This window comes from Hibiscus syriacus, unplaced genomic scaffold (genome assembly GCF_006381635.1).
Source record: "Hibiscus syriacus cultivar Baekdansim isolate YM2019G1 unplaced genomic scaffold, ASM638163v2 tig00112636_pilon, whole genome shotgun sequence".
NCBI classification, from domain to species: domain Eukaryota; kingdom Viridiplantae; phylum Streptophyta; class Magnoliopsida; order Malvales; family Malvaceae; genus Hibiscus; species Hibiscus syriacus.
Genome location: NW_024063373.1, coordinates 194,897 through 222,783, shown reverse-complemented (window position 1 = coordinate 222,783; position 27,887 = coordinate 194,897). Strand labels below are relative to the sequence as shown.

General features: G+C 35.1%; 3 protein-coding genes, 1 long non-coding RNA gene and 1 pseudogene across 5 annotated transcripts; 2 read left to right on the top strand and 3 right to left on the bottom strand.

Moving 5' to 3' along the window:
* Positions 1 to 332: 332 nt before the first annotated feature.
* On the bottom strand, positions 333 to 11,809 carry LOC120182304. The gene is made up of 22 exons (XM_039187294.1): positions 10,725 to 11,809; positions 9,711 to 9,826; positions 9,126 to 9,334; positions 8,673 to 8,792; positions 8,148 to 8,276; positions 7,941 to 8,066; positions 7,297 to 7,352; positions 7,078 to 7,177; positions 6,874 to 6,991; positions 6,435 to 6,644; positions 5,563 to 5,899; positions 4,635 to 4,728; positions 4,195 to 4,303; positions 3,774 to 4,045; positions 3,501 to 3,628; positions 3,151 to 3,385; positions 2,239 to 2,427; positions 1,861 to 2,150; positions 1,372 to 1,585; positions 1,041 to 1,283; positions 618 to 709; positions 333 to 524 (listed from the first exon to the last, which is right to left on the bottom strand). The coding sequence occupies exons 1-22, from the start codon at positions 11,546 to 11,548 to the stop codon at positions 377 to 379; spliced, it is 4,359 nt and encodes a 1,452-aa protein (XP_039043225.1). The 5' UTR covers positions 11,549 to 11,809; the 3' UTR covers positions 333 to 376.
* Positions 8,781 to 8,991, top strand: LOC120182318. Its single transcript, XR_005521815.1, has 2 exons — positions 8,781 to 8,904; positions 8,961 to 8,991. It is a non-coding gene; the product is annotated as an uncharacterized LOC120182318 (long non-coding RNA).
* Positions 11,810 to 13,987: 2,178 nt separating the features above from the next.
* LOC120182309 (RNA polymerase sigma factor sigC-like) lies at positions 13,988 to 18,530 on the bottom strand. Of its 2 annotated transcripts, none has more exons than XM_039187299.1 (7): positions 18,281 to 18,530; positions 17,518 to 17,670; positions 16,778 to 17,398; positions 16,051 to 16,325; positions 15,346 to 15,486; positions 15,029 to 15,229; positions 13,988 to 14,564 (listed from the first exon to the last, which is right to left on the bottom strand). In XM_039187299.1, exons 1-7 carry the CDS (start codon positions 18,366 to 18,368, stop codon positions 14,283 to 14,285), a joined length of 1,761 nt encoding a protein of 586 aa, XP_039043230.1. In that variant the 5' UTR covers positions 18,369 to 18,530; the 3' UTR covers positions 13,988 to 14,282. The 2 variants fall into 2 exon arrangements, with proteins under 2 accessions (XP_039043230.1, XP_039043232.1); XM_039187301.1 differs by having other exon boundaries at positions 16,051 to 16,281; positions 16,824 to 17,398; positions 18,281 to 18,528.
* A 1,593-nt stretch (positions 18,531 to 20,123) lies between these two features.
* Positions 20,124 to 23,454, bottom strand: LOC120182311 (probable protein phosphatase 2C 72). Its single transcript, XM_039187303.1, has 5 exons — positions 23,210 to 23,454; positions 22,055 to 22,354; positions 21,839 to 21,953; positions 20,939 to 21,162; positions 20,124 to 20,367 (listed from the first exon to the last, which is right to left on the bottom strand). Exons 1-5 carry the CDS (start codon positions 23,390 to 23,392, stop codon positions 20,164 to 20,166), a joined length of 1,026 nt encoding a protein of 341 aa, XP_039043234.1. The 5' UTR covers positions 23,393 to 23,454; the 3' UTR covers positions 20,124 to 20,163.
* A 1,558-nt stretch (positions 23,455 to 25,012) lies between these two features.
* Positions 25,013 to 27,412, top strand: LOC120182313 (annotated as a pseudogene).
* Positions 27,413 to 27,887: the final 475 nt, after the last annotated feature.

The following is a 27,887-nucleotide window of genomic DNA, read 5'->3' as shown; positions in this document are numbered from 1 at the left end:
CCTATTACCATGCCTAGATCATAGATGCTTTTACAAGCATTGCAGGAATGCTTCTCTACAGTTAACAAAAAAAAAAACTTGCAGCACCCAAAAGAAATATACAAACGAAATATTTAAACCATTTTTTGTACTAACCCCAAATCTTTTATTTACTTTGCAACTCCGAAAATTAATACGAAAAAGATCTTGACATTTTGCGAACTTACGACAATGAACGCCATCTTCACACTAGTGTTTTTACCCTTTCTTTAAACCCTCTGTTTCTAGTTTCTACTTGTGTCAAAGAACCACTCGCTACTCTAAAAATTACATACAAGAAACCAAACAGTAAATGACTGAACAGAAGAGCCTTGTTAATACTTGGCAAGTATGACATTCATCTCTGCCAAAATACCTCAAAATCATTACTATACAATGACCGGTCTTTAATCTCTAGATTCGCAACATGCCAGTTTATAAGTTGTGATTGGAAAAGCTTACACAATACCAGTCCGACCGGGAAAATCCACCATTCACTTTCATCCCTGCATCCGAAACCATCCCATGTTAATAAAAGAAATAATGGTGATCATACTGTAATTTCATTTCCGCCCAAAACGTCTGTGTGCTTTACTTACATGTTAAAACTCCATGGCTGAAGGCTCGGGGTCTTTTTGCTTGATGACAACTGCCTGCTATAGTGAATATACCCACAAAGAAATGCAACACCCTGGTGCAAAGATAAGAAGATGATGATTATCATTCAGATACTGATTCAATCCAGGACAGTTCACTACTTTACCGTACTCAAAGCAATTGTTGAAAGTATAAGAAATTTTTAGGGAAATGATAACTCGTCATGCCATCAATTAGTCATTGATGAATAAATTTTCTCATGCATAAGGGGAGGGGAATGGAGGGTGATGAAGGCTATTTAGATTCACAATTACTAGCTCCTTGGTAAGTAAAATTACGTCTGAAATTAATGCATTACTAGTTAAAGGAACTGTAGAAAGAAGTTTACAAGTAAAACGAAAATTAAAAGTTAAAGAGGAACTTACAACATTAATCAAGGATGTTAAATTCCACAAAGCATAAAAACGTGCAAGACCTGCAGATCGCCTTGGTCCATGACTGAATAAAGCATTTATGCCAGCAGGAAAAGGAAGGAGGAGCCCAAGAGGTAAAACAAACGAAACTAGAAAGACATCCACCACCGATATTGAATATAACTGGAGGAACGTAAGCAACACTAAGCTAAAATCTCCTAAAAGTAGCATTGATATCACTAAACCAACAAGATCCTGCAACCATAGACAAAGTGTTAAAATGAAATATATAAATTTGTAGATAATTACAAGTTAATATAATTAGTAAATTCACGCTAATTACCTGGTGACCAACAGGTTTAGTGTTATGGACTATGAAAGAGAGAAGATAAAAGATCTCTCTCTTCTCTTCAAGCTTATGTAAGCTGTTAGCATCTATAAGCCCTTTGTAACTCCTCTTCCGTCTTGCAAAACCTTCGCTGCTTTGGTTACCTTGGGTCAACAGCACATTTTCTCTTGGATAACCAGATTGATTTGACATGTATCCGGTGTTGACACTGCAGCAAATAGATTAAGTCACCAAATTAAATTCCATATAAGCAAGCATCAAATGATTCCATCAAATGCATACAAATAATAAAAACTCAGCAATTTGGATTTCTTTCACAAGATCTTACAAGGACAACTACTCTTCTGAACTTTGGTTCCTACAGCTTCTGCCTAATGCTCCCCAGTTTCCCCACTCAATAACTATGCCAACCTGACTTTCGTACCAATCACATGGAATCTAAAGTTCAGACAAATAATGACAAACAACATCGACATATTTTACCTGGAAAGTGACTCAGTTTTGACCCCACCATTGGTATTTCCCAAGGAAATAGGTTCATTTTCCTCTTCAACAGAGTACACCAAAAGTCCATACTGCCGATAACCCCCAGGTGCAGCCTGAAACCAGGCAAGATCAATGCGTAGACCATGGATTCTCAAAGCAGGATTAGCATGTGTTTCAAGCCACCGAATGACAGGCTTAAATGTTACTCTCAGCCATCCACGGCGAACCAGGCGTAATTGTGCATTCAAACCAGCCACCAGCCGATACCAAGTAGTAGGGGCCACCAGCTGTTAGAGGTATAACAATTAACAGAACTTCATAATAACCAAAACTTCAAAGATGAACCCACTAAATGGATACAATATAACAACTAACCTGGCTCATAAGACTGGTAAGAATGTTATCAATCTGAAGCGAAAATGGAGCCATATAGCTTCCGTCACCTCCAAAAATTATAGCCATAGGAAACCTTTGAGGGAGGCGAGGAGGAAGGTCTGTTCTCTTTTCATCTCCACCAAGGAAGAAGTCAACATAGGCCAGAATTAAATCAGAAGTTGCAGAGACCTTCAGTGACAGAATACCACAATTACAAGTTTGAAGCTACAGACAAGAATTATGTTTCAACAGCACTTGGTTCAAGATTTAAGAAACTGTTCGAAACAGTAAATGTATAATTTATGCATAAATCAAAAGATGTTTTAAACTGAAAAACCTGTTTTCAAGTGTTCTTGTTACTTCGACTCATAAGCAACTATATAGACAGATTAGCACTAGCTCTACTGATGATGCACTTTGGCCTTAGTGTAAGCATTTTCACCTCCAAGAATAGAGCATCCGTCTACCATGTAAAGGAGTCATTTAATCACTCCTTTAATTTGTGTGTGTTTAATATTTTATTTATAAACAACCTAATAACTTCTTGAGCATGTTTGTAACATAAATTGAATATGAAATTTAGAATCTCCAGAATTGATCATAACTTAGGATGGTATTGGTACATGATATTAATAGGAAGAATGTGACTGTCATTCCAAGTAATACACATAATAACAAGAGCACTGAATGTTCTACAATCAAACTAGAGAGAGTTCGGAAAATAAAAGGTATCTATCTTAGTTTTCAGACATGTCAATATCGTTGGTTTACAAAAGGATGATGATAAAGAGGGAATCAAAGACAGCTAAAACAACAATGAGATTTGCTAAGTAAAAATCTAAGAGAAGTAAACCAAATACAAAGAAGCAAAATAGTAAACAAATGAATTGAAGAGTTGAAGTATATAGAAACCTTAATCCCCTCATAGAGAGCCCGTGAACGGCAAGAACTCAAGCAAGCATGGTCATATTCTGATCGTACAAACTCACGTAATCGTTGCAATCTCATTCTTCGGCGCCATTGGTGCCATGACAAAGCAAGGGGATAAGCAAGAATAGAAAGAATGGTGTAAATGGCACCTTCCCACCACTGGTAAGCAGCAATTGCATTAATCTCATCCACAAATGTATTGTATGAACCCTCATATCTGCAAGATCAACGAAATCAAATCGGTATGCAACAATAATAATTAAACAATAAATATTGATAAAATCCAGTACTTAGCACAATCAAAGATTGCAAAAACTCGGCAATATACTCACACAATCTCTTTTATTTCTTCAGGAGGAGTGTGGGGTAGATGCCAAGGTTCACTGAAAGTATTAGGACCCATGAAATACATTCTGTGTACATGGCTCTGTGACTCTTCGACTCTGTTTGTTTCTAAGACCTGAAAAGAGAAAAATGGCAAAATTAAAGTAAACCTCAAGGGAATGAAAACCTAACAAGGGGGAAATACATTGTAAACAACAAAAATATCAGGCATATTAGGCCAAAAATTCTATGAAATAATACAAAGAAAACTTGTATACAACCTCATTTAATGATTCCAAGAATGGGAAAGAATGATCTCTCTGAGAGCCATGTTGAGTAGGAGCTGGACCAGGTAATTCCTCAACCCCAACAAATTTCATTCGTGCAACACTAAGCACCAGTGCTAAGAGGATGAGAAGTCCCAAAAGTAAAAAACCAAATAACCAAGGTCCCCCAAATGTGTAGATTAACTCTTCAAGAGCTGTAAAACAGTGTGGCATGTGATATCTGTCTGAAATGCAGTCATAAGGACAGGGGGTTTTGGCAACACCACCTGTGCAGGAAGGAGGAGGTTTTGAATTAATTTATGCTAAATAAAAACTGGAAAAAATAGTTGGTCCAAAAGAATCTAATAACTGTGTGTATAAGAGCAGTGTGTCATTCGAATAAAATCTGCATGATACTGACAACAAGCAAGTGTACCTCTAACAGCAGCATAAATGGCACGCCGGGGAAGCTCTGAAGCAGGGCAAGGACGACAGAGAGAACTATCAGATCCACTAACATTCTTGTAAGTACCAACAGGACACTCCTGTAGAAACAGAAAGTTAACTTCAACTGTGTAAAGTATTACTAGTTTGCATCAGATCAAAAGAAAATAAATGGATATATACTAGTAGAAAGAGGGGAAAGGTAGATTTGCTCCAACCAATTTGGAAAAGCAGACAACATTATCCAAACAAAGTAAATTTCATTCGAAAAATCCATTGGCCATAAAGATGGCCGACAGATTTTTTCTAATTTAACCTTGAAAAGTGCAAGCAGTTCACTTGATGTAGAATGTTAATTTGATTATTGAACATTTTAAAGTTCCAAGTGCTTAAAATGAAAGTATAGCATCAACAACAGAATTGCCAACTTACCGTACAAAATGTCCCATACAACCCCTTTGGACAAGCTTTACCGGTCACAGTTCCATCTTCTCCACCACCACTCACATCTCTGTCTAATCCTCCCCTGTACAAGTCAATCAAAACATCACCATTATATCAAGAGGATAAACTCCATAAACAAATATCTATAGCAAGCATCAAGTCAATTAACATGAAGTAGATGTCGTTCCTTTTTGGCAGTGACTGCACTGCCAGTAACAGAGAGCTTGTTTGATAATTTTTTATTAAATCTGTTCCATTGAAATATAGGTCCAGCTAGGCGCTTCAATGCAACAACAAAATATAGGGATGGATTACCAACTAATGCAACCAAAATGCCAAGGTATATTCATAAACTTGACAGATTTATCTCTTTCATAGCACCAAAAAGAGATCCAAGTATTGCAGCATAAGTAATTTTAGTCTGCCACCAAAGTCCAAAAGCAAATCCAATACAAACATATTTGCAATTTAAGGATTCAATCTACAATTTTCTGAAAAATACAAAGCATACTAATCACTTCATGAGCTGTATAACAGTAACTACATGTAAAACTGTTGCATTTCTAACATATCCATGAAACATTCCCCGTGAAATAATATTTGGGAAGGTACACTTCATGGTTAATATATGACCATGCTTTGGATTAATTTTTATATTCTTCTTTTTATAGTATCAATTTTTCTATTTGCTAATGCCCTCAACAGAACAAAAAGGAAGAAGCTATATAAACTCGGGTGACAAGTTCTGGGCTGAAAAGCTTGTTAGCATTAATCTTAAAACATCATTTTATGGACATATACCACCTGGAGCATTGATTGACCAATATATCACGGACATAGAAATGTTATCAAACATTTTGGACCATTAGTAACCTAATATTCAAAAGAAGAAAAAAATTTCACATTAGAAACAAACCTAGCATAGATGCTTCCCTTCACACTAGCAATTGGCTGGTAAACATCTCCAGTGGGAATGTCTGACCAATGAAAATGAATCCTTCCACCTCCTCCTCCACCACTGCCTTTGGAACTACCATAGCCTCCAATGCTTGAAAGAATAGCAGATTTGCCAAGAGTCAATGTATGCAGAAACAGAAGTACGGTACCACCAGAGCCACCCCCTGGAGCTATGCTTGAATCACTAAAAACAGAATACCCTCGGTGCCAGATAGTTTCTCCAAAGCTTTCTCCATCAGCCCTCACAGCACCCTCAACAGACAAACTTGGCAAAGGATGCTCCATGGAACCCATCACTGTTCAGGCATAACATCTCATAAAAATTTTAAGACAAACTTAATAAAAACAGTAGCTATTATTGATATTCAAGACAACAAACTGTTTCTAATCTAATGGTTGAGATTCATAACATTTGAATTTTTGTAGCTCAACCATTGTTAAAACTTTTTCCCTCCCCCTACCCATCCTTCCTAAAAATTAAGTGTGGGAGCCTAAGACCATACAACTTAAACATGTTCCTTTTTGACATATTAAGAAAAGTAAACCTTTTTCAACATTTCGTAATGCAAATCAAAAGCTCAATAATTAAAATACCCCAATCTTAAGAGATGATGGGAAAAAGTTCATATGTCAGTTATTGCATATCAACAACTAGTTGCCATAAATTCTAGTTGGCCAGCATGACCAGTAAAATGTCACCTAGTCATATGAACATTTCACACGAGACGGATACCAAAGTTAAAAAGCACTAAGACATCCCTTACTAAATGAGAAAGAAAAAAGCCATAGATATAACAATATATTCCCACAAAAAGAATGCAAACACTTTACCTATAACACCACCACCAGCAGTCGAATTAGCCGAGTTCTCATTTCCACTTCCACTACCAAGTTCACAGGGCAACTCTGAATTCCCGTATGAAACACCACCCTCAACACAACTACCATTATAACATGCAAAACCCCCTTTACCACCATGGCCGCCGCCACTGCCAATACCATTGTCTAAAAAATTTCCTCTACCAACACCACCTATGCATCCTGTACAAGAACAAAAAGAAGTCCATCAAGATATGACTTTCAACAAGTATCCCACTTATCTTTCTTTACTTGTCTTCAAGACAAATAAGAGATGCTAAGAAGGTATAAAAGACCACTTCCTATGGTGGAGTTGATTTGCTACATGGACATACATGTTTGCATATATATATATATATATATTATGAGAATGTGAATAAAATATAACCTAAAACACAATGGATACACATACCCATTCCAGATGCACTAATTACTCCAGACGACTGCACGGATACAGATCTCGCCCAATGGAAATGAACAACAGATCCCTTAATAAGACCTTCGACAGTTATGTCCTCAACTCGGCATATCTAAAATTAAACTAAATAAACAGTTAAATAAGAAGAAACAAACATATTTCTTAGACTATTACTGCACGACTATACTGAATAAACACCTGGAGTGTAAAAGGTAGAGATGAATTCACATTGCAATCCTCAGGTGGATGAAGTAGTTCAATGGGGCAATCTTGGAGCCCACAATAAAGCTTAGGCATTCTTCCAAACGCAAAAAGAGGAACAATTAGTAAACATAACAGTACAAATCTCTTATTATAAATTAATAATAAGGGTACAAATCTAGATACAAGGATGAAGCAATCAAAACCAGAACTTACACAACCCCAGGTGATGCAGTCTCTAGGGGACCACATAAAACAGATCCAGGTCCAACCTTCATTGAAACAGATTATTATTAATCCATCAATAATACGAGAGAGTAAAGACAGTCTCCCAGCATACAGCACTAAATCCTGCAGCGAGACCTTGTGTTTTAACTGTCATTACAATTCTTGCCCGCTAGCATGAATATGGCAACAAGGAAAATCAACAACAGAACTAAGAATCATGAGAAAAATTTACAATGATCTATACTATCCTCCATGTAAAGTAAAACAACCCAACAGTCAAACTTATACTCCATTCAAAGAGGGCCCAAAGAAAATTTTATACTTTGCTTAACTTTGTAAATCACGGGAAACTACAAAAAATCATTGTTCTTACTGAAACCGAAGGGGTAAATGGATTAAAAAGGAAAAGGAAACTTTAGACAGAGCGGTAAAACTTAACAGGTTACTTGTATAGTAATATCCTTATTGGCCAAAACTGACATTCAAACATTAAAAGTTGAAACAGTCGCAAAGCTTGTCCCCTAAACCGATATGTTCACAGAATATAAAATCAGAAATTCATTGGCCAACAGAATTTATGAACTTTTGAACCAAAAACAACAATTAATTATTGCAAAATAATAATCACTTACATGAATACTATAAAACAGTGATAGGACCAGACGTTGCGCCTGAATCTCATCTCCAGGTCCAGATAAATTCAATAACCCTTGTCCATGTACTCCCAGATTTGCATTTGAATGAATGACCGATGATTCCTGGGTGAGGGAAAGGAGCTTGTCAAGAATGATTACACTGAGAAACATGTAACGTTGATAGAGAGGAAGTATATTAAACACCTTGAGAACAACTAAGTTACTAGACTCAAGCCACGAAGTTGCAACAGTTGTGTCTTCACCACCATCTATTAGCATTTTGGAATTCCACATCAAGAATATTTTCACAGTCATGCGTAAAGCCCCATAGACCTGATATCAGTCAAACAGAGAGGTTATGAAGTAAAGTCTATAGACATGATATCAGAAACATATTATAAATAGGGAAAAAAGAAAACTAGGGTAGATTGGTCAAGTAAAGCAGAAAAGGGTAAAAAGCAGTTGGGATAGATTTTATATTTATTATCACATTAGAAATCATCTGGCTGCTTCAATAAGGATCTTTCAGAACTCAGAGACATGGTTACAAAGATACAACATATGGATAAAACTTCAATTAAAATAAAATCAACTACTATGTAATCTGTTTTCTGAAGCAGTAAACAACTTAGCAATGTGACAATGAAAAGAAATGAATAGTTACTATAATGATACAAAAAAAGAATACGAGGCTTCATCATTCAAGGTTTAAGAAAATGAGTCCATCACCTTGATTGTAGAATAACTCATTAACAGTTCTTCTGCCAATAGTTCAAACTCTGAAGATGCATAATGTGCTAGCCCAAAGCACAACATGCCCCCGCTCAGAAGGCTTATCTGCCCCTGCACCTATATAGGATGCAAACACTAAAATTAGTTATCTCGTGCCAAATCTAATTTTATCTCTGTAAATTTTACAAGCATAATCATAAAATAAGTAATACAGGAAGTGCAAGAAATGGTAACTACACCTAAAAAGGTGGGAGAAACTTAAAGAGACAACTTCAAATATTATAGGAGCATACACAATTTAATATTAGCTCAGATGGTAAAAGAAAAATTAGAACAGAAAACCCACTTTGAAGCATCCAAACCAATAATCATGAGTGTTGGCTGTTTGCATTGGGTGATATCAACATTTCTTAAAATCTTAACAAGAACAAAAACTTAAAATTCTCAAACCTGAACCCGGCTCCAAAGCAAAGGAACAGAGGCTCTGGCATGATTTTCAATATAGACGTTAGTCCAAAGTGGCTGATAAGGAAATTCTAGAAGAAGAGTATCTGTATCAGTTGACATATTATTATTGTTAACAGTAAGGCTTCTGGGGACAGCATCATAAAGGGTTCCAGCAGCACCAGAATTCTCTGGGCAGCCACGACTAACTCCTCCTGAAGTTAGAAAACAAACAAAAAATATTAAACAATGAAATCTGAAAGCTCTCAATGGTACATTTATTTTCCAAGCTTACCATCCAACAATAGTTAGTTTACTATTAAATTTATTCATTTATTTCACACCTTCATAAGGCATCCTTATAGCTCAAAAACACTATAATCATCAAAAGCTGCCTTAAACTGCACTTAAAATATCTAGCCAAACTTTTGAAAATTGTTTCTTCTTTTAACAACAAGAAAGTAAACAAGTAATCACAAAACCACGACATAAAAAAAAAGTCTTAATTTCTTAATCTTTATAATCACTGAGCTTCTTTCCATGGTCAATCATAATAAAAACGGAGGAAAACCAAAAAAGGAAAAGGCTTACCGTGCACATATATTTTCGGTTCATCATGCCTACTGAACACATTGACTGAAACTCTTCCACCACCCCCACCACCAAAACCATTACCTCCACATGCACTTAACCTGCCACTTCCAGTCCTGTTCTTCACAGAACAACAGATACTTCAACATTAAACTTTAAACGCCCTAAATATACCGAGGTAAGATAATGACATTTAATCCACAGTTAAAAATCTAAGAGAAAGAGAGGAGGTGATTAGCTACACGTAAAGAAATCTATTTTCAGAACTGCCGCCATTGAAGCAAAAGAATAGGTCTGTACTATGCATACATAAGATAGGGTTCATCAATAATAAATGGAGGCTTAAACAATTTAAATCACCAAGCAGCCAGATGTTTCACTAACCCAGGTATCAACTTACATGAAACAAGTACATAACAAAAATGCTAAATACTAATGGAGAGAGTTCAAGCTCTCCACATTGACATAATTGAAGGTGCATTTCCAAATCTGAAAGTAGTCATATCCACCGTTATTATATGTTTGCAATCAACAGCATGCTGTAAATTCAGTGAAGCAAAAGCATTGTTAAAAGGCAAATAAAAGAGGACCCAAGGTGTGCTTAATCAATATCCATCACTCTGGCTCGTATGAATGATAGGATAAAGAATACAGCCCCTATGAAGTTTCATCAGAGAAGTCCATTCCATCATCACAATGGGCTAACCAACCTAGTTGGACTTTCATCACTAAGTAGCTATTATATCATCGTCTAAAACACAAAGAAATTTGATGCTTTCAATAAGAAATTAACAATAGTTTACACTTCAAACCTTAGCCAAAACCACATAGAAGCCGCTTAAGTATCAAATTTCCTCTACCTGGTACTCATTTATTATCTTTATTCCCTACATTTCTCATTTCTGTCTTTCACTTGACAAACAAAGAAAATGAGATAACCACCAACTTTGGGAACTAAATAAGTCAAACAAACACAAAAGGAAAGCGATAAAATAAACAAGAGAGAAACATTACATTTTACGAGATTTAATATAGATGCTACCACCTGATCCACCGCCTCCCTTAGTCCCTCCATCACCCCCATCAGCCAACACGCTGCCATTCACCTCCAACAGCTCTTTTATCTCTATTCTTAACGAGCCACCACCTCCGCCTCCGTAATCCACCTCCTTACTCGTTGTCCCTCCTTTACTTCCATAACTGGATGGCTCCTGCAATGATGACCACGAATAAGCATCTCCACCCCATACATCATCCGGTCGCTTCCCATCGTCTACCAAGCAACACGCGCCGCGTCCTCCATGACCTCCCCCCGCTCCATCCACTCCCTGAGGTGTCCCACTCGTCTGTGGCGGTGGGTCCCCCGCCCATCCCGTAGTGTTCACGGCCGAGCCATTGAAAAAACTAGCGTTATAAGCCGCGAGCTGGAAAGTACCAGTTGCTACAGTGGAATTTTCGCCCAAGGAAAAGTTTCCACTGATGTTTACGGTTATTGAACAGCCCAAAATGGGGCAATGGAATCTAACTCCAGGGAGGATGTAGAAATTACCTTTTCCCACTATATACACGTCACGAGTAAGGTTCAAATCGGCCACAATCTGGCATGTCGAATCCAGAGAACCTACCCCTCCGAGATCATCAGTGCAAGAGACCGACGGCGCGTGAGGAGGAGGAGGAGGCGGTGCCGGAGGAGAGTAGTCATGATAGAACACGAGACCATCGGAACCCGAATCGATTATCGAAAAATCCGATTCAAGAGACGAAGGAGAAGCAGAGACGAAGACGGTGCAGAAGAGGAAGACAAAGAGAGGGAGAAAGCGAGAGTGAAATCGAGCCATTTACTGCTGGTGCGAGTCATTAGAATGGAGGGTTATGATTATGCTTTAGAGTAAATTTCTCGATTTGGATACACAACAAATCAATAACCGTCGAAACCACCATGAAAAACGAATCACAAAATTAATTTCTACATAAATCTCGATTGAATCCAAAACTGAAGGAAATTTAGAAAGAGAAGAATGAAAACCCTATGAATTATGATTTCTCTCTGACGATCTGCAACAACAGAAGATGGTTCGTAGAGAGAGAAAGTGTGCTTCTCACAGGGAGAGGAAGTAAAAAATTATAAAGGCAAAGGAGAGCGCGCTTTATTACGAGCTGAAGGAGACAAAGGGAAAGCTAAGAAACGTTACGGCTTAGGTGAGCTTGGTTCTTTTCCAAATCTTGGAAGGGTTAATTGCACCAACCCCATCTCTGAAGTTTTAAATTAGACCCTAAACTTCCAAAAAGTTTCAATTAAATATTCGAAGTAGCTATTAGAGAGACCTACTAACTTCTTCAAAAAAATGTCTTTAAATGTCATTCACCCAATAGTTAATCAAAATTCTAATAATTAATATTATATTCTCAGTGTGTTTATTTGTAGTTTTAGTCTTAAAAATCTATCTATTGATCATTAAGAGAATATCAAAAGCTCCTTAAATGACTCAATTTATTTAAAAAACGATATTCAAAATCCAATTATGATGACATGAATATGATGTGAAATATATTTAAAACACAAAAAATAAACAAATTGATTAAAAAAGAGGGTTCAAAGGTTAGTAATGTTGTCCTTTGAACATATTTAAGAATCCATTTAAATTTTAAATCATGGCTTAAGGATATTTAATGCAATTTAATCAGTTTTAAACTGTCAGTATATCATAAGATGTGGACGGGTGCAATCATGTTTGGCTAAGATGGGATGCTGTAGATTTTCCCCTAATGGACTTCAAAACTTTTTATTAAAGACCGTTTAACGTGCTCCTGACATATGGCAAAGGAAATGACGGCGTAAAACTTATTTACTCGAGGATTATTAATTACTTAATTAAATACAAAATCTTAGTAGGAGTGATGTTTACGCGCGAGTAGGTGGGAAGGAGGAAATAGGATTTTGAAGGCAAAGACGCATCATGCAAAAAGCGAAGCATCAGGATTTGATTTACTCGCATGGTATCTGAGCATTGTGTGTGATTAGACCAGCACAGGGGGGCGATTATTGTAATTTTATTATTATTATTTTATTTTGCAAAATGGGAAAGACACGTGTAGCAATTCAAGTCTGGTGAAAACATCACGGTATCAAAGAGGAGAAAAATTTTCGATCATCCAATACGTGTCTTGGATTTTTTTTAAAATTTTAATATTAGATTTTAAATTTAACACAGACTCCCGAGATTATTGACTAAATATGATCTGGTTATATATATATATATATATATATATATAATTTAGCATAATGAAAATACTATGATGAAATAATATAATTTGATTTGTGAATTTGAATTTCATGATATTGATAATGTAGATAGATTTTTATTTATTTTTAATATATTTATATTACTTACAAATGAGAGTTATAATTTGAGGATATATTTGACGTATTTAAAAATGTGAAAATCAATTCAAAACGAGAGTTATAATTAGCTAATAAAATCAGTATGTTTTAAAAAAATTAGACTAATTTAAAACGATCATCGTTGTTTAAAAATATGTGGTTTAATTAACTCAAATAATTTTAAAATTGGATTAAACAAGGTCAGCCTATTACCAGCGGACGCGTGAGCATATATGAATCCAAATGAGGTTAAAAATATCAAACGCATTGTCCAATAATTTACTTACATAAAACCAAGTATTCCACAACGTGGATTTGGATGGTTTAATGATATGAAAAGCTTCATCTTCAGACAGTTTAAACCACACAGATTGCAGAGGACAAGAAGTTTCGTCAGTTTATGGAGTTTATTAGTTCTTCTCATAATAGTTTCGGTAATTGATGTATTAATTTAGCTATCACTTTCATCTCTTTATTTTATGAGAAGGAATTAATTGTTTCACTTTAAATTATTGATTTTTTACGAATTTATTACATGTATATTATTGAATCAGTTTAATAATAAATCTCAATTTTAATAAGATACGAGGAATAAGTTACGTTAATTTAAAGTAGATAAATTATTTTTTCAGTTTTTGTTAAAAAAATGCAACTTCATGTTTAAAAAGTACAATAAAAAATTATTTAACAATCAGTTATAAATTTGTATAAATTTTCATTAATAATCAGTTCGATCTCTGTTCATTTGTGATTTTTAAATTTTTAATAAAAATGATTTTTTATATATTTTTCAATTAAATTGGTGCACCGATTAACTTGTTACATTAACTAAGTCGGTCCATTAATATATATATATATATATGAATGCTCAATATTAAATATGCCAGTGGTTAAATTGACCCAAATCTTCAAGTTCGCTTACAAAAGGAGATGTAAACGTGAGATGAACATTTGCAGGGGAAACTTAGCAGTTTCATATATACAAAATGCATTTTTCAAGGTAATTTACCAAGCTGCCCAAAAGAAGCAACAACGTCGATTTTCTTTTTGCCTTTTCCAGCTTCTTCAAGAGTGATTCATTCCCCCAGCAAATCATCTGTCATAGCATCGAGAGAATGGAAGCCATATTCTCGGGGTCGAAACACCCCAAAAACAGACAGCATTGGAGTTATCTTGCACTGCAATTGAAGCTATAAATCCAAATAATGGCTTAAATTTATGCAGGTTTCTTTTTCCCTCAGCTTTGTCATTGCTTTTATCTCTATCCTTCTTATCCACTCTTTGCTCACATGAAAAAGCCTTCCAATCTCCTCGAGTGACTTCGGGGGAGAGCCCTTGAGCCCGTAACGTAGAACCATCACTTGCCTCTCTCTTTTCTCCAGACCATTCAAAAGATCATGAAGATCTTCCTTCATGTGCTGCCTCATCACAGTTTTTTCTGGGTTCCGTATTGACATATCTGGGATAAATTCCTGCATCATCATATACCCACACGTTTTGTCAATCGAAGCATCTTCATCGATGCCCTATCAACCTTGCACGAAAGAACAAGAATGCAAATGCAGATACCAGGAAGAGATATAACGGAAGGTACTCCAAACCGATCATCCAACGATTTGAGAGAAATTGGGGGGGGGGAGGAAAAGGAAAAAGATGTTATTGCCTCCCATCATTCAATTCATACAATTCATAGAATGTATGAATGCATATTAGATTCAATGATATTGAAATAAACTTTCATAGGAACACTATTCTTGCCATTACCAACGAGACAGGTTTAAGAGTTGAGATCTGACCTAAGTAATCGAAAAAAAGGACTCGAGGGATATCAACAACATGAACTCTTTATCCATATAAAACTGAATGAACTTCAATGTCTTGCTCTTAGAATGCAGGAGAGGAAAATATGACAATGAACAGAGAAATAATGACATACCAAATATTTTGCATTGATAGAATCTCCGATTTTCTGGTCAATCGAACCAACAACTCTAAAGCATTTATCAGCCGACCTGATTTTAGACAAAGAAAGACCCGTCATCTTGGCTATTTCATCCTCTTCTGGGTATTTCCCGTGGCTTTTGCTAAGTGCTTTCCGAGCTTTCTGTATCTGTCCTATTGCCCTGCTTAACGTGCACTAGAAAGAAAGAAAGAAAGAATAACAGGAAAATAACAGATTAGTAAAGATTCAGCTTTCATTACCATGATATCTGCATGAAGAAATAATATACTAAAGACGAGAAAGCTACATACGGGAACTTGGATCCCTCTAGCATGCCGTGCCACCATCCTCGAAATTGATTTCCTTATCCAGTACTGTATATAGGTAGCAAATTTGTATCCCGTTGTGTAGTCAAACCTTTCTGCACCTTGTAGGACTCCTATACTTCCCGCCTGTCAAAGGCAACAAAACGAACTTGAACGATTGGTCAGGTAGAGAACAAACTAAAGAAAGATATCCGGCTAATCATGGAATGATTTATTGCACTGATCGAACTTTATGATCTGCACAAGAATTTGAAAAAGAAAAGAAAATATTTGATTACGTTCACTGGCCTGCAATATTAAGGGTTTACATGATATCCATAAACTAGACAGGTGCAAGGGAGAACATGCCAGTAAAAATATTTTTTCCCCAGTGTTTTCGCCTAGTTACGATTTACCCAGAGCACTGTCCCAACACAACTACACTAACAAAAATCAACCCACCTTTTCCAACATAATAATATTTTCCATAAAAGTTCATCCTAATTTATTGAAGTTGTTGATTAGATTCCAAAACATTAGAATTGATAACATAAACGAAGAAGTTAGGCAACCACATCATTGTTTAGGAAAGATCTACTACGAAAATTACATACATATATATAAATACACACACACACGTGACATGATTGGAAATAACTAAAGCAAGTGTAGTATGTAAACAGCCAAACAAATTGAGTAAGTCAGACCGACCTGGATTAAATCTTCATGGGCTATTCCCAGACCCCTATAGTTCCTTGCAAAGTAGAGGACTAAGGAGCGTGTACTCCTTAGTAGCTCGTCCCTGCAGTACCAACCATAATGCAAATTATGTAGCAGCACCTTCTCTGTAAGTGTGGCCGCTTCAGCCCAGCAACTCAAGCTCACAGCTCTCCCAGTTTCCTCTTCCATAGTTGTTTTAATCCTCTCCAAGTTTGCAACCACCTGCTTGGGAAAGCATAGACCGGTCAAAGGTTGCCTTAAAATACCTGTGACTAGGGCTATAAATGAGACGATACAGATCGCGAGCTACTCGAGATCGACTCGATCAAGGCTCGATAAATACTCGGATCGAATGGACTCGACTCGAGTTCTTAACGAGCCGAAATGAGCTACTTGATATTCGACTCGAAAAGCTTGTGAGCAACTCGAAAATATAATATATTAAGATTTTATTTTTTAAAAAACTAAATATTTATGTATTTTTTTTAAATACAATAAGATTTTCATGTATTTAAGGATCAGGTTAAGTTTGAGGCTTCAATCGAGTTAAGTTTAAGATTTTTTTTTTCATTTAGAGCTTTTTCGAGTTGTTCACGAGCTTCAGTTCAGGATTTCGAGTTTGAGTCGAGCTTGAAAATTTTAAGCTCGCGAGTTTTCGAGTCGAGTCGTGTCGAGCTGAGCAATACTCGAGCTCGACTCGGCTCGTTTACACCCCTACCTGTGACAAAAGAATATGCATTCCATAAACCAACTTTCAAAACAACCTTAACTCCCTTTGACATTTCTACTTCATTTCTAGCAATTGTCGATAATTTCTTCCTAGTGTCTGACATTCTTTTCCGAGAAGACACTTTGGGCTTCTGAAAGTGTCGGCGTAGGGTGTTGGAAGACAGTGCTTGTGTAAAAATTGTAGTGGTTTCAGCTGCTTTTTCTCTTCTCTTTTTGTGTTGTTTATTTTTTCTAGAACAAACAATTCTTTTATCCTTTTCACTATCCACCAAGCCATTCATATCACACACTCCCCTAACAGCAGCAACATCAGATAGGTCGAACATGTTCAGAGGTCTATGAGTCCTAGACAGACAGGTATTGAATAAATTTAGAGCTCCAAGCCTTCCTAATTGAAGTAGAATTTCCTTCTCCAATCTCAACATATCTGAATCAACAAGCATCTCCTCTAAAATGTTGAGATTTTCCATCAGCACACCATAATGTAATGTATTGCATATTTGCGGGTCCGTGCAGAAGGAAGATTTGTTCCCTCCTATTGACTCATTAGATTTACCGATCATAACATGTGAACAACTCTGTGACCGTGATCCCTTGTCAATCTTTACCTGGAAAAGAATAAAAAAATCAGAATAATACATGATATTTGATTGTGCATTATTATGAAAACAACAATAAAGTGTATTGTAATTTATTAGATATAATTTGATATTCAACCACACACCTTCTCTTCAACTTCTAAGCAACCATTTTCTATTGTTTGCAGAGCTACGGATGAAGAGTATGCTTTCAGAGGATCTTTCGATAAAATCACACCTTCATCAGATGTTACAGAGGGGAAAGACACCCTAGCTGAGTTAAAAGAAGCTTCCGTCCCTCTTACTGTGTTAAAGCAAAATCAATGGAATTGAATAAAAACCAAGGAAAGAAATAGAAAATTTGACAACAACCCAAAGAGAAGCACTTGGTATAGTATAACTTAGATAAGACTAGTGATGAAAACTGAAATTCAAATGCATGGACTCCATAGTAAAAGCTACGACCTTAAATGGCTTATAGTTTAATAGAGAAGTAACCAACTTCTAATTTGAAGTTGATTTTAGGTTTAACATATGCTGTCAGTCCCCATACTTGAATGAAGTTTGAGATCTAGTACATGTACTTAAAAGCTACAAATTAAGGCCTTTTAATTTTGGATATAAAGATACTAATCCAATTGTTAACACCATTATAAACTCAGAAAGCATAAGTAGTAAGCATATCTGATGGTAAGGAAATCGAAAAAGAGATTTCACTTATAATTTTGGCAATAAAACCTCGATCTTAGCTTCAATTAACACTAAAAAATGCTGCAATACAAATTCAACTTGTTAGTCAACTAACACTTATACGATCACCTCAATCTAACCAAAGGAGAAATTCTAAAAGCTTATTAACTTCTTTTTAAAGTAGAGCAAAAAAGATGAGTGGAGTTGAAACCCATTGAACTCACCAGAAGAAGAAGGGAGCTTAGAAGGTGAATTGGCGAGGAAATGAGAGGGAACTGGGAAAACACCTTTGAGATTCAGCCTCAAACCCATTGATTCCTAGATTGCAAAGCCAAAGTGTCCATCAAATCTTCATGAAGTTGGAATAGTTTATAAAGGTCAATGTCCAAAATATAAATGTGTTCAAATTTTCTATCATTTGTGTTGTTTCACCTGAACCACGGGTTCTTCATCTCCAAAAACTTGCGTCAATGACAGCTTCAGCCTTTTTTCGTCTGTGACAAAAGTTACCCAAAGCACATTTAGCTGGATTTGGGTCTGTTTTAGGCAAGCTCCTACGTCTGGGCTTATCTTCCACAAATGGGCTTTGTTTATTCTTGATAACTTACGATTGAAACCATTACTTGATGCCGAAGTCAAATTCGAAAAATGAATTGCATATTTTGTTCCTTGAAAATTTGATATCATACACTTCTTCTGTTTCCTCTTCCTCCGCTAGGGTTTCCGTTCCTTCTTTCTTTGCTTCTTCACGGTTGTCGTTGGTCAAAGCCTATTCGTAGAACTATCAAGATTAATATTGATGGAGCGTATCTTCGAAAAAATGCTTCCATTTTCTTATTTTATTTTCGAATCCATTTCTTGTTCCATTTATCTGTTTTCTATATCGTTCTTCACCGATATATGATTTTTCATATCACTTTTTAGATGGATATGCCTTTACATCTTATGCCATCAAGTTACCTAATATTTTCTTTATATTTCTTATTGATAATTTATGTTCGTACCCTAAAATTCTGTGTCCATCCCTGGGTGGTTTGATTGTGAAACGTTCAGTTCGGCCGGTTGGTATGGTTTTCTCGCTTGCCATTGCACCACAAGCTTGGTCGACCGCTACATATCTAATCTTACTTACCTTATTTTCCATGTTTTAATTTTGTCTTAAATCATGAAGTCTAATGGGATTTATTGGGTGAAATTAAACTATAGCGTTGAGGCCACCACAAAGATATTTCAAGAAAAAGCATATAATATGATTTAATATTTGAAGACATGTGGTCAGTATTTTAAGTTTTAAGGTTTAGGGATTAGAATTTTAAATTCAAGATATAAAATTTCTATATGGAATCATCATAAGGTTTAGCGTTGAGGCCACCACAAAGATTTTTCTCAAAACTTAAGAGACTAAGGCCTCTCAGACTCATCATCACGAGTCATTAAAAACACATAAAATAAATTTAGATAGAATAATTTCGAGCATGAATGACATTGAAGTTAGATACAAATATGAATATAACTGACACATAATTTTGAGCATGACCTAATAATTTTGTATTATTGATTAGTATAGTAAGTCTTAACATTGACAGGGTACATTCTTTTTCCTCCACTTAGGTTTATGAAGGTTTTTTTTAATGAGGTATGTATTCTTTGTTTCGTGTTTTGTATGGGCTTTTAGGAACCATACGAAACCTCTATTAAAAAAACATGCAAATGATTATTATTATTATTATTATTATTAATTTCAACTATGTATATATTGAATAAATTTGACAAAATTATTGAGGCTATTAATTTTCAAGTAACTATATTTGTTGTTTTTTTTCCAAGACAAATATGAATGGAATTTCAAGGTGGGGCAAATGGGAGTTTCCTTGATAATAACTCTAAAAGAAGGTTCATTTTCATGCCAAGCTTTACAGAGAAGTTATATAATAGAGTACTCGGCCGATGGCATAAAATTTAAGGGTATCCAATGCAAGTTTTTGGATTTTATCAACAATATATGTGCTTATCTAATCAAGTAGTTGATTGATGGCATAATTTCCTTTATAATATATGATCAAAATATCCACCAATTTTATATAAATACGGAGGTCGACCGACTAGTTTAGGTCTCCTCGGGCAAGAAACTAGGATGTCGCTTGTTTTGGAGGAAGAGACAGACCGCCGTACAATCATCCACTTTTGAAGACGGAAACTTCCTCTTCCACGAGGCTGTGGCTGCCTCCACCACTGTCCTTGCCGCTTCATGTTCACTTTTTGCCTCCATCACTATGGATGCAACTTGGTCGTTGTTTAGCACATCCCATACCTAACAATGCCCAAAAGAAAGAAAGAAAAATTAACGAACGTTTTAACTTCATTTTCGTATATTTATTATATTATAGAAGTTTAGCTCCACCAAATGACTTCACATTACAGCACACATTTAAAATTGGTCCCTAAACTTCAAAACATTTTAATTAAACCCTCAAATATTAAGATCGTATTAATCAAATCCATTAATCAACTAGCAGAGGTGTTTATCCCTCAAAATATTGAAAACATGTGTGTTCTTATCGCATGCATAACTTGAATCTAACATGTTAAACCCTCCCAAATTTTATTGGCACCGTTTTTTTCTCTCAACACGTTGCATTCAACTTGTCCATGCAGTACACAAAATTTGTTGATTGACATGTTATAACTATACTCCACGTCAAATTCAAATTGGTATTCAATGCCTAAATTGACTGTTAGGTTGACATAAGATCCTGATCTTAAATTAGAATATTTTCAAATTTAGAAACCAAATTAAAATTTGAGAGATAATCAGGGGATGTTTGGTGCAATTAACCTTGGTTATTATTAAATTTGAATGAAATGGGTAGGCTTAGAGTTACCCCATCTGATGCGAGGACAATGAAGTGATCATTTGGAGTCAAGTGGTGATAGGAGACGTCTGGGACTGTGATTATTCCATGGTTCTTGAGTCCAAAGTCACCAAAAGCTCGAGACATGGCTAAGCCTGGAGAATCCTGATGGGGCAGCCACACTCGCTGGATATGTGGTTCTTCCTTTAATGCAAGGACCCTACCCTTGCAATTCCTTATCCTCTCTGATTCACCTGCATCCATCAGCAAACCACTTTTATATATATCATACACCCCTAGGGTTCAGTTTTGGGCAGGTAATACATTGATTTGGACCGGATTTGAACGTTTTATTATTTAAATATCATTTATTTAAATAATTCTCTCTCAATATTGTTCACATAAATAATATTTATTTTTATTACGTAAAATAAAAATGTGTCATATCAATTTCATTCGAAAGACACGTTTGATAAGACATGCCTTTGTCATATGTGACAAATTTTATTTGAGTATCTGATTGAAGTGATTTTGTTAATTCACGTAACTTTTCTAGATTTACTTCATAAAGATATGTCTAATTAAGTGTGTTTTTCACATAAATTAGATCATTTGCTAATTGGAATGTGACGTAAGAAAAAGACAGGTTTTGTCAAACGCACAACTGACATGACATATTTTTATTCTATGTGACATAAATGAGTGTTATTTTTATAAATAATCTTAGGGAAATGATATTTTTATAAATAGTATTAAAAAATAGTATATATGAGTAAATTAGCAAGACTTGAATAAGAGTAAACAAAAATTCGAGATGAAAGTTCACTCGTTAGTTAAAATTAAGAATTTATTATCAGCAATTAATAAATATATTAAAATAAGATATTAAATTTATTAAATAATATTTAGAGCTCGAATCACGGGACTTACTCGGTAAATCCGGCTTCAGATCAATTGTTAATTGAACACCCTTGATCCCATTCTCAGTCATGGTTCCCAGCACAGCCCTTGAATCGCCAAGGTTTGCAATAACAAGATCTTCACCCTATTTTATGTCGGAAGAAAACAAAATCGACCAATGCTCATAATTTGCAATATCAACTCAAGAATCTCTAACAAAACAATTTTCTTAAAATTGTTACTTACCAGTCTAACAACAACAACGGCGGTTGTTCCACTGGTGGCGCAATCCATATTCTCTTGCAGCTTAATCTCTTTGTCCATCACCTTGAACGCACTGACGCAAGCCTCTTTCCATCTACGAAAATCCTTGCTCGGATCGGTTTCCCCGCCCTTTTCCGCCGTTGTCTTGAGCTTTGCTAGAGCAATCTTTTGGCTTAGCAATAGTGATGACAGTCGATTTCTCACCATGTTGCTCACAAAATGACCGTTCTTTCCATGACCATCGAAAACACCACAAAATGCTCCACCTTCAATCCCATAGTCCTTCAAGAACAACAAATTGTGATTTAATTGTGGTTTAAGTCCCTCTACTAAGAAGAATTCTGGGGTTTAATCACTTTAGTTTTGTATAATTTAGTCCCTTTACTTTTATAATGTTAATATGATCTACAAATTGATAATCCCTTCTGCTTGAATTTAGCATAATTCAATCATTTACTTATATAATGTTATGAATAGATGTAAATTGATAAAATAATTAGTTACTGCTACGAAAATGATTACGTAAATTTTATTTAAAATAACATCGAGTATTTGGTTAATATGTAATTTCTTTTATTAATTGAACATAGTTGATGAATTTTTTTATATGATCTTGACGAGATTATTAAAAAACAATAAACAAAAATCCAAATAATCATTTTCATGATAATAAATAATAATATTATCGATTTTAACTTAATTATCAATAACATTATGGAAGCATAGAAGTCAATATATATATATATATAACGAGAATAAAATTGTAAAATAGAAATACATGAATTTACGTGAAAAAATTAAAACGAAAAAACTTACTAGCAAAGGAGGAAGCTCACAGGATATAAAAGTTTTTGGAATCGAAATGAAATTTGGATCATATTTTTTTTTTCAGATACTAAGGTCATAATCAGGGATTCAAATAGCGGTTGTAGTCGCGTTTTCGGCTGCGTCACGTTTGTCGTAATTGCGGATATAGCGGACGCTATTACGAGGATTGCGGGTATCGCGATCATATAATAATGGTTTTGGAGGGCACCGCTACCGCTATATCGCGGGCACTATCGCGGTCACGGACCGCTATTTAAATCCCTGATCATAATTAGAGCCAAAAAGGAGAAAGGAGTAGTAACGGCAAACCTGATAAAGGATGGCAGCATCCTGGTTGAGTCCTTTGGATCCTTGTTTAGAGTAAAGAGAGCCAAGTCTTTGAACTCCAAAAGAACCAATGTTTTCAGGCGAGTAGAGAACATTTTCATGGCAATTATGTTCTTCAGCTTCATCATGAATCTCCGAAGATGCAATGGATATGCAGATTCCCATCTCCAAAGACTCTGTGGAACTGTCTCCTCAATGGTGTTTTCAAAGTTCTAATAATTACTAATATATAGCAGTGTAAGTGGCTCTCAGTTGAGCTGAAACCACACTCCAATTCATTAATTATTGGAATAAATTGTTAAGCATATTATTTAATTATTGTTATTATAATAAGCTACCCCAAGGTTCACTTAAAGAGGTGGATTCTTGTTAAAATTACTATATTAACCGATCAATTAATACCTATAGCTTAAGAAAGCATAGGAATTGGTGTAATTTTGGTTTTAATCCCTCCATTATGCTAAAATTTCATATGTAGTATTTTTACTTAATTTGACATAATTTGATCCTTTACCAATGTTACTATCAAAAATTTTTACTTAATTTCATATGTAGTCTTTTTACTTAATTTCATATGTAGTCTTTTTACTTAATTTGACATAATTTGTTAATATCAAATAATTTATATTCAAAATTAATAGGGATCTAATAAGTATTTAATTCAAAATATGAGGTAGAAAAAATAATTTAAAAAGTATTTAAATTAACAAAAATTAAAATTATCTTTAGAAAGAAATTTGGGAGCAACACAAACTCCTCTTGAGCTTACGTGGCTCCATCTTTATTTACAAATCACCAGTTGAATGAGATTACTAATGAGATTCGAATCTTTGTGTTTGTTAAGATGTGATTGAGAATTCAAGCAACTGAATAAACTAATGTTCGTAGGACGTTATCACTTTTAACTTATTGATAATGATATAAAAGTGGAAAAATTATAAGAAAATGATAGAAAACTTAAATCACAAATTTGAACAATATAAAGGGATTAAAACCATAATTAGACCTATATAATGTATATGTGCATTAACAACCATTTATGGTCCATTTTTCATGACATATATATATATATATATATATATATATAAACATATATATTCTTATTTTTATTTTGATTGATACCTATATTATAGTCTATATGCAACTATGCTTGTTGAGAGTCATTTCCTTGAAATAATTAAAAGGGTTTGGGGTGGTTGACAACTTGACATTTGACAAAGTAATAGCGTATATATACTTTATAAAAAGGAGGACCGGATCCGATCTAAGGCGAAGGAAATTGGTTAGCGTTAACAATTATCAAAAGGTGCATCAAATAATGTTGGTCAACTCTCTTAGTTAATGGCTGTGTGTGTTACTTATTTTGCGAGCAGAAGCCAAGAATGAATCTGCTTACTTGTCATTAGGCGTGTTTTAGGTAACGATATTCTATTGTTAAAAGCTTTTTTTCTTGAGTTAATTGTTCCATATATACATAAATTATAATTCTTATTTTAAATTAATATTAATTTTTTTAAATATTTTAATTTCATCTCCAATTTATTCTCATTTTAAATTGATCTTAAACTTTTGAATATTTTAAATTTATCTCCAAACTATAATCATCACTAACGTTTCAGGTTCTGCGTATGTCATCTAGAACAGATGCACTGCTCTCTTTATACCTATGCGATAAGGTTGAATCAATGACAAGGTAGGTTCGTTCGTTAACAAACGATGCAACGGTGTCGTTCGGGAAGAGGAAGGAAACGGTGCGTATCCGACACGTTTTTTAGTTTCTCTTTTTTCTCTCGTGTTCGTCGTATTATTCCTCTCGTGTTCTTTTGCTTCTTTGCTTGTTTGGCTGCCAAAGCGAGAAGATCAGGCGAAAATGGCGTGTACTCATGACCACAGCTGCGAAGATGACGATTGTTCTTCTAATTGGTCTCTTTACAAGCACATTGACCTCTCTAAGGTTCATCCTCTCTCTCTTTATTTTATTTTATTTTTTGCTGGAACATTTTGAAATTTCTGCTGATTCATTACTGATTTCTGTTGTCCCTAATTGATTTTTTTTTAATTGCCATATTTAATTATTTTTTTCTTGGAAATTTTGTTTCGCTTAGGTTACTGCTTTGAATGAGGCTAATCCAGGAAGTGTCAAATCGGTGTTTAAAGCTTGGGAGGAGCGATTAAATTCTACCGGGGTATTGTTTAATTTAATTTACTTATGTATATATGTTATTTCGTGCATCTGTCCCTTTTCTTTGTATGAAGCAAAGGAATAAAAATGCTTGTATTTAAATTTCTTTCTTTCATTGGTATGTGATGGCCTAATAGGGATAATGAACTGTGACAGGAACACTTGGAAAGCAATGAAGGTGATCCTGAGCTACTTGTTTACATACCGTGAGTGATTCCTTTTAGTTCTTTTAGTGCCTTCTATTTGTATTAATTTACAGTTTACTTTGAAGCTCATATCTTACTTCCATGACTAACCATCGTCTACATCTGTGGTTTTAAAGTAAGAAGTGTCCATCTTGAACATTAGAGACATGAATCTGTAATTTGTGTTTTATTGCTAATTATTGTATTATATTAATCCTCATGCCTCACCTCTCTGGCATTCACTGTTTGCTCATTTATATTTGAAATTTATATTGAGACTCAAGTGATCTAGTGCATTGGTTCATTCACAAAATTGTTGAATGAATCTCGATAATTGCTCTTTTTCTTGGGTTGGAGCTTATTACGTTCTAGAAGTTATTGTCGTTTCTCACATAATATTTGATTTATTCTGATAGATTTACATCAGATGTTAAGATCAAGAGTATATCAATTGTTGGTGGTGCAGATGGAACAAAGTCCTTCCAAGTTGAGAGTGTATGTTCCTACGACTACCCAAGTATTTTGTTACTTCTTAAATGGTTAATTTTTGGCTAGCCCTTAGCAATGAATATTGATATTTCAAAATTGATTGAATGCTTTTCTCTTTTAACTGCTTTACCATTCCATTGAAGAGGTCTTGATTTCGGCACCTGATACTTCTAAAGGACATAAGATTTTAGTTGTTTGAAAGGGATGTCGCTTCCCCTACTACTTAATCCCTATGGCTTTATTCTAGCAATATTTATGATTTTTTTCCAATTTTGATTAGATTTATAAATCGAGAAGGCATTGATTTCTCCGATACCCAAAGCATGCAACCTGTACAGGTATTGCTCATATCCCCGTGCCATGGAATATTCTGTTAAATTTAACAAAGTTTACCTTAATCGATAACATTTTTCTTGAAGGAATGGGATTTGGTTGAAAATCTGCACGGAGTGTTAGAATACCAGACAAGGTAGGTACTTACACACTGTTATAATCCATTTTTTAGCAGTTAACTTGCTCACTTATTGTGCATGAAGACCGGTCCATTTGGCACTGACAATGTTAAGTTGTTGCTAATTCAGACTTAAATGAAAATAGCAGGGGTCCATTTTCATTCTCTCTGTTTTCCAGTTTCTAATGTCTTATTAACATGCATATTTAGGTACTCAAAATTTCAGAGCGTGCAAATATCACATTGCATTTCCCCGAGAGTTTTGGTTGTGACATAACCCAAATTCACTACATTGGTTTTAAAGGTGAAGCCACACAGGTACCTTAATTCCCTCGACAGCTCTGAGTAATCGATTACATTGATTCTTCCTGCTTGTCCCCATGCTGATTTATTTATCGGATACGATTGACAGTTGAAAAGAGATGTTGCTGCAACGATTGTTTATGAAATCACACCCAATCCTTCCGATCACAAGTAAGTTTTTGCTTTGCTAAATTGCATCATGTATTTGGATTGATGTCGACATGAGTGTTTGAATTATTCTGGTAATTGTAGACATGTCTGTCTAGATGTTTTAAACATCACTCATGCCTTGATTGGTAGGAAACATATTGATAGCCGACATAGATGTGTATAAGACTATCCATGTTCATGATATTCATAGTAAATCAGCTTGGTTTTATAACAGAAATGTTCTATTTATGAGAATCGATTATATTGGTGCAGGACCCGGGCTGAAACTTGTGGAGGACCGTCTCATGTGGAATAAAGAATTTGTAGTACATCTGGGCTGGGGTTGTTCTTGTCAAGAATCTGACCACTCCTTTTGAACATCAATGGGAAAAAATTGGACAATGTTATTTAGTCGATGGTGAACCCTCCTCCCCTTACCTGTTGGGTTATATGTTCCCAAAGATGGTATGATTCATAGTTCATTCATATAATGTGCGAAGGCTGAATAGTTTTTAAGCCGTTAACAACTGAAAAGTGTTGAATTTGCGCCAGTGGCATTGCATTTGCGCGATGAATCATTACAAATTTTAGGTGTCTTTGAGGGAATACTAATTCCTCCTACATTTCTTAGTGCAAATAGTTGCTGCACTAATTGGTAAAAAGGAAAAATCAAAATATTTGTTGAGATCATCAACTTTCTTCACGTCTTATTCGATTCAACGGGATTAATTATTGTTTAAAGAGGGTACTCGTATTTTACGCCTAAAAAAATTTCCTAAATAAATAATCAGGACACTATTTCAAATGTTTGAAGAATACAAGGACTAAGGATGAATTAGACTTTGATGACATCATCTATATTAGCGATAGGTATTAGATTTGGACATGATAGGGTTTGGC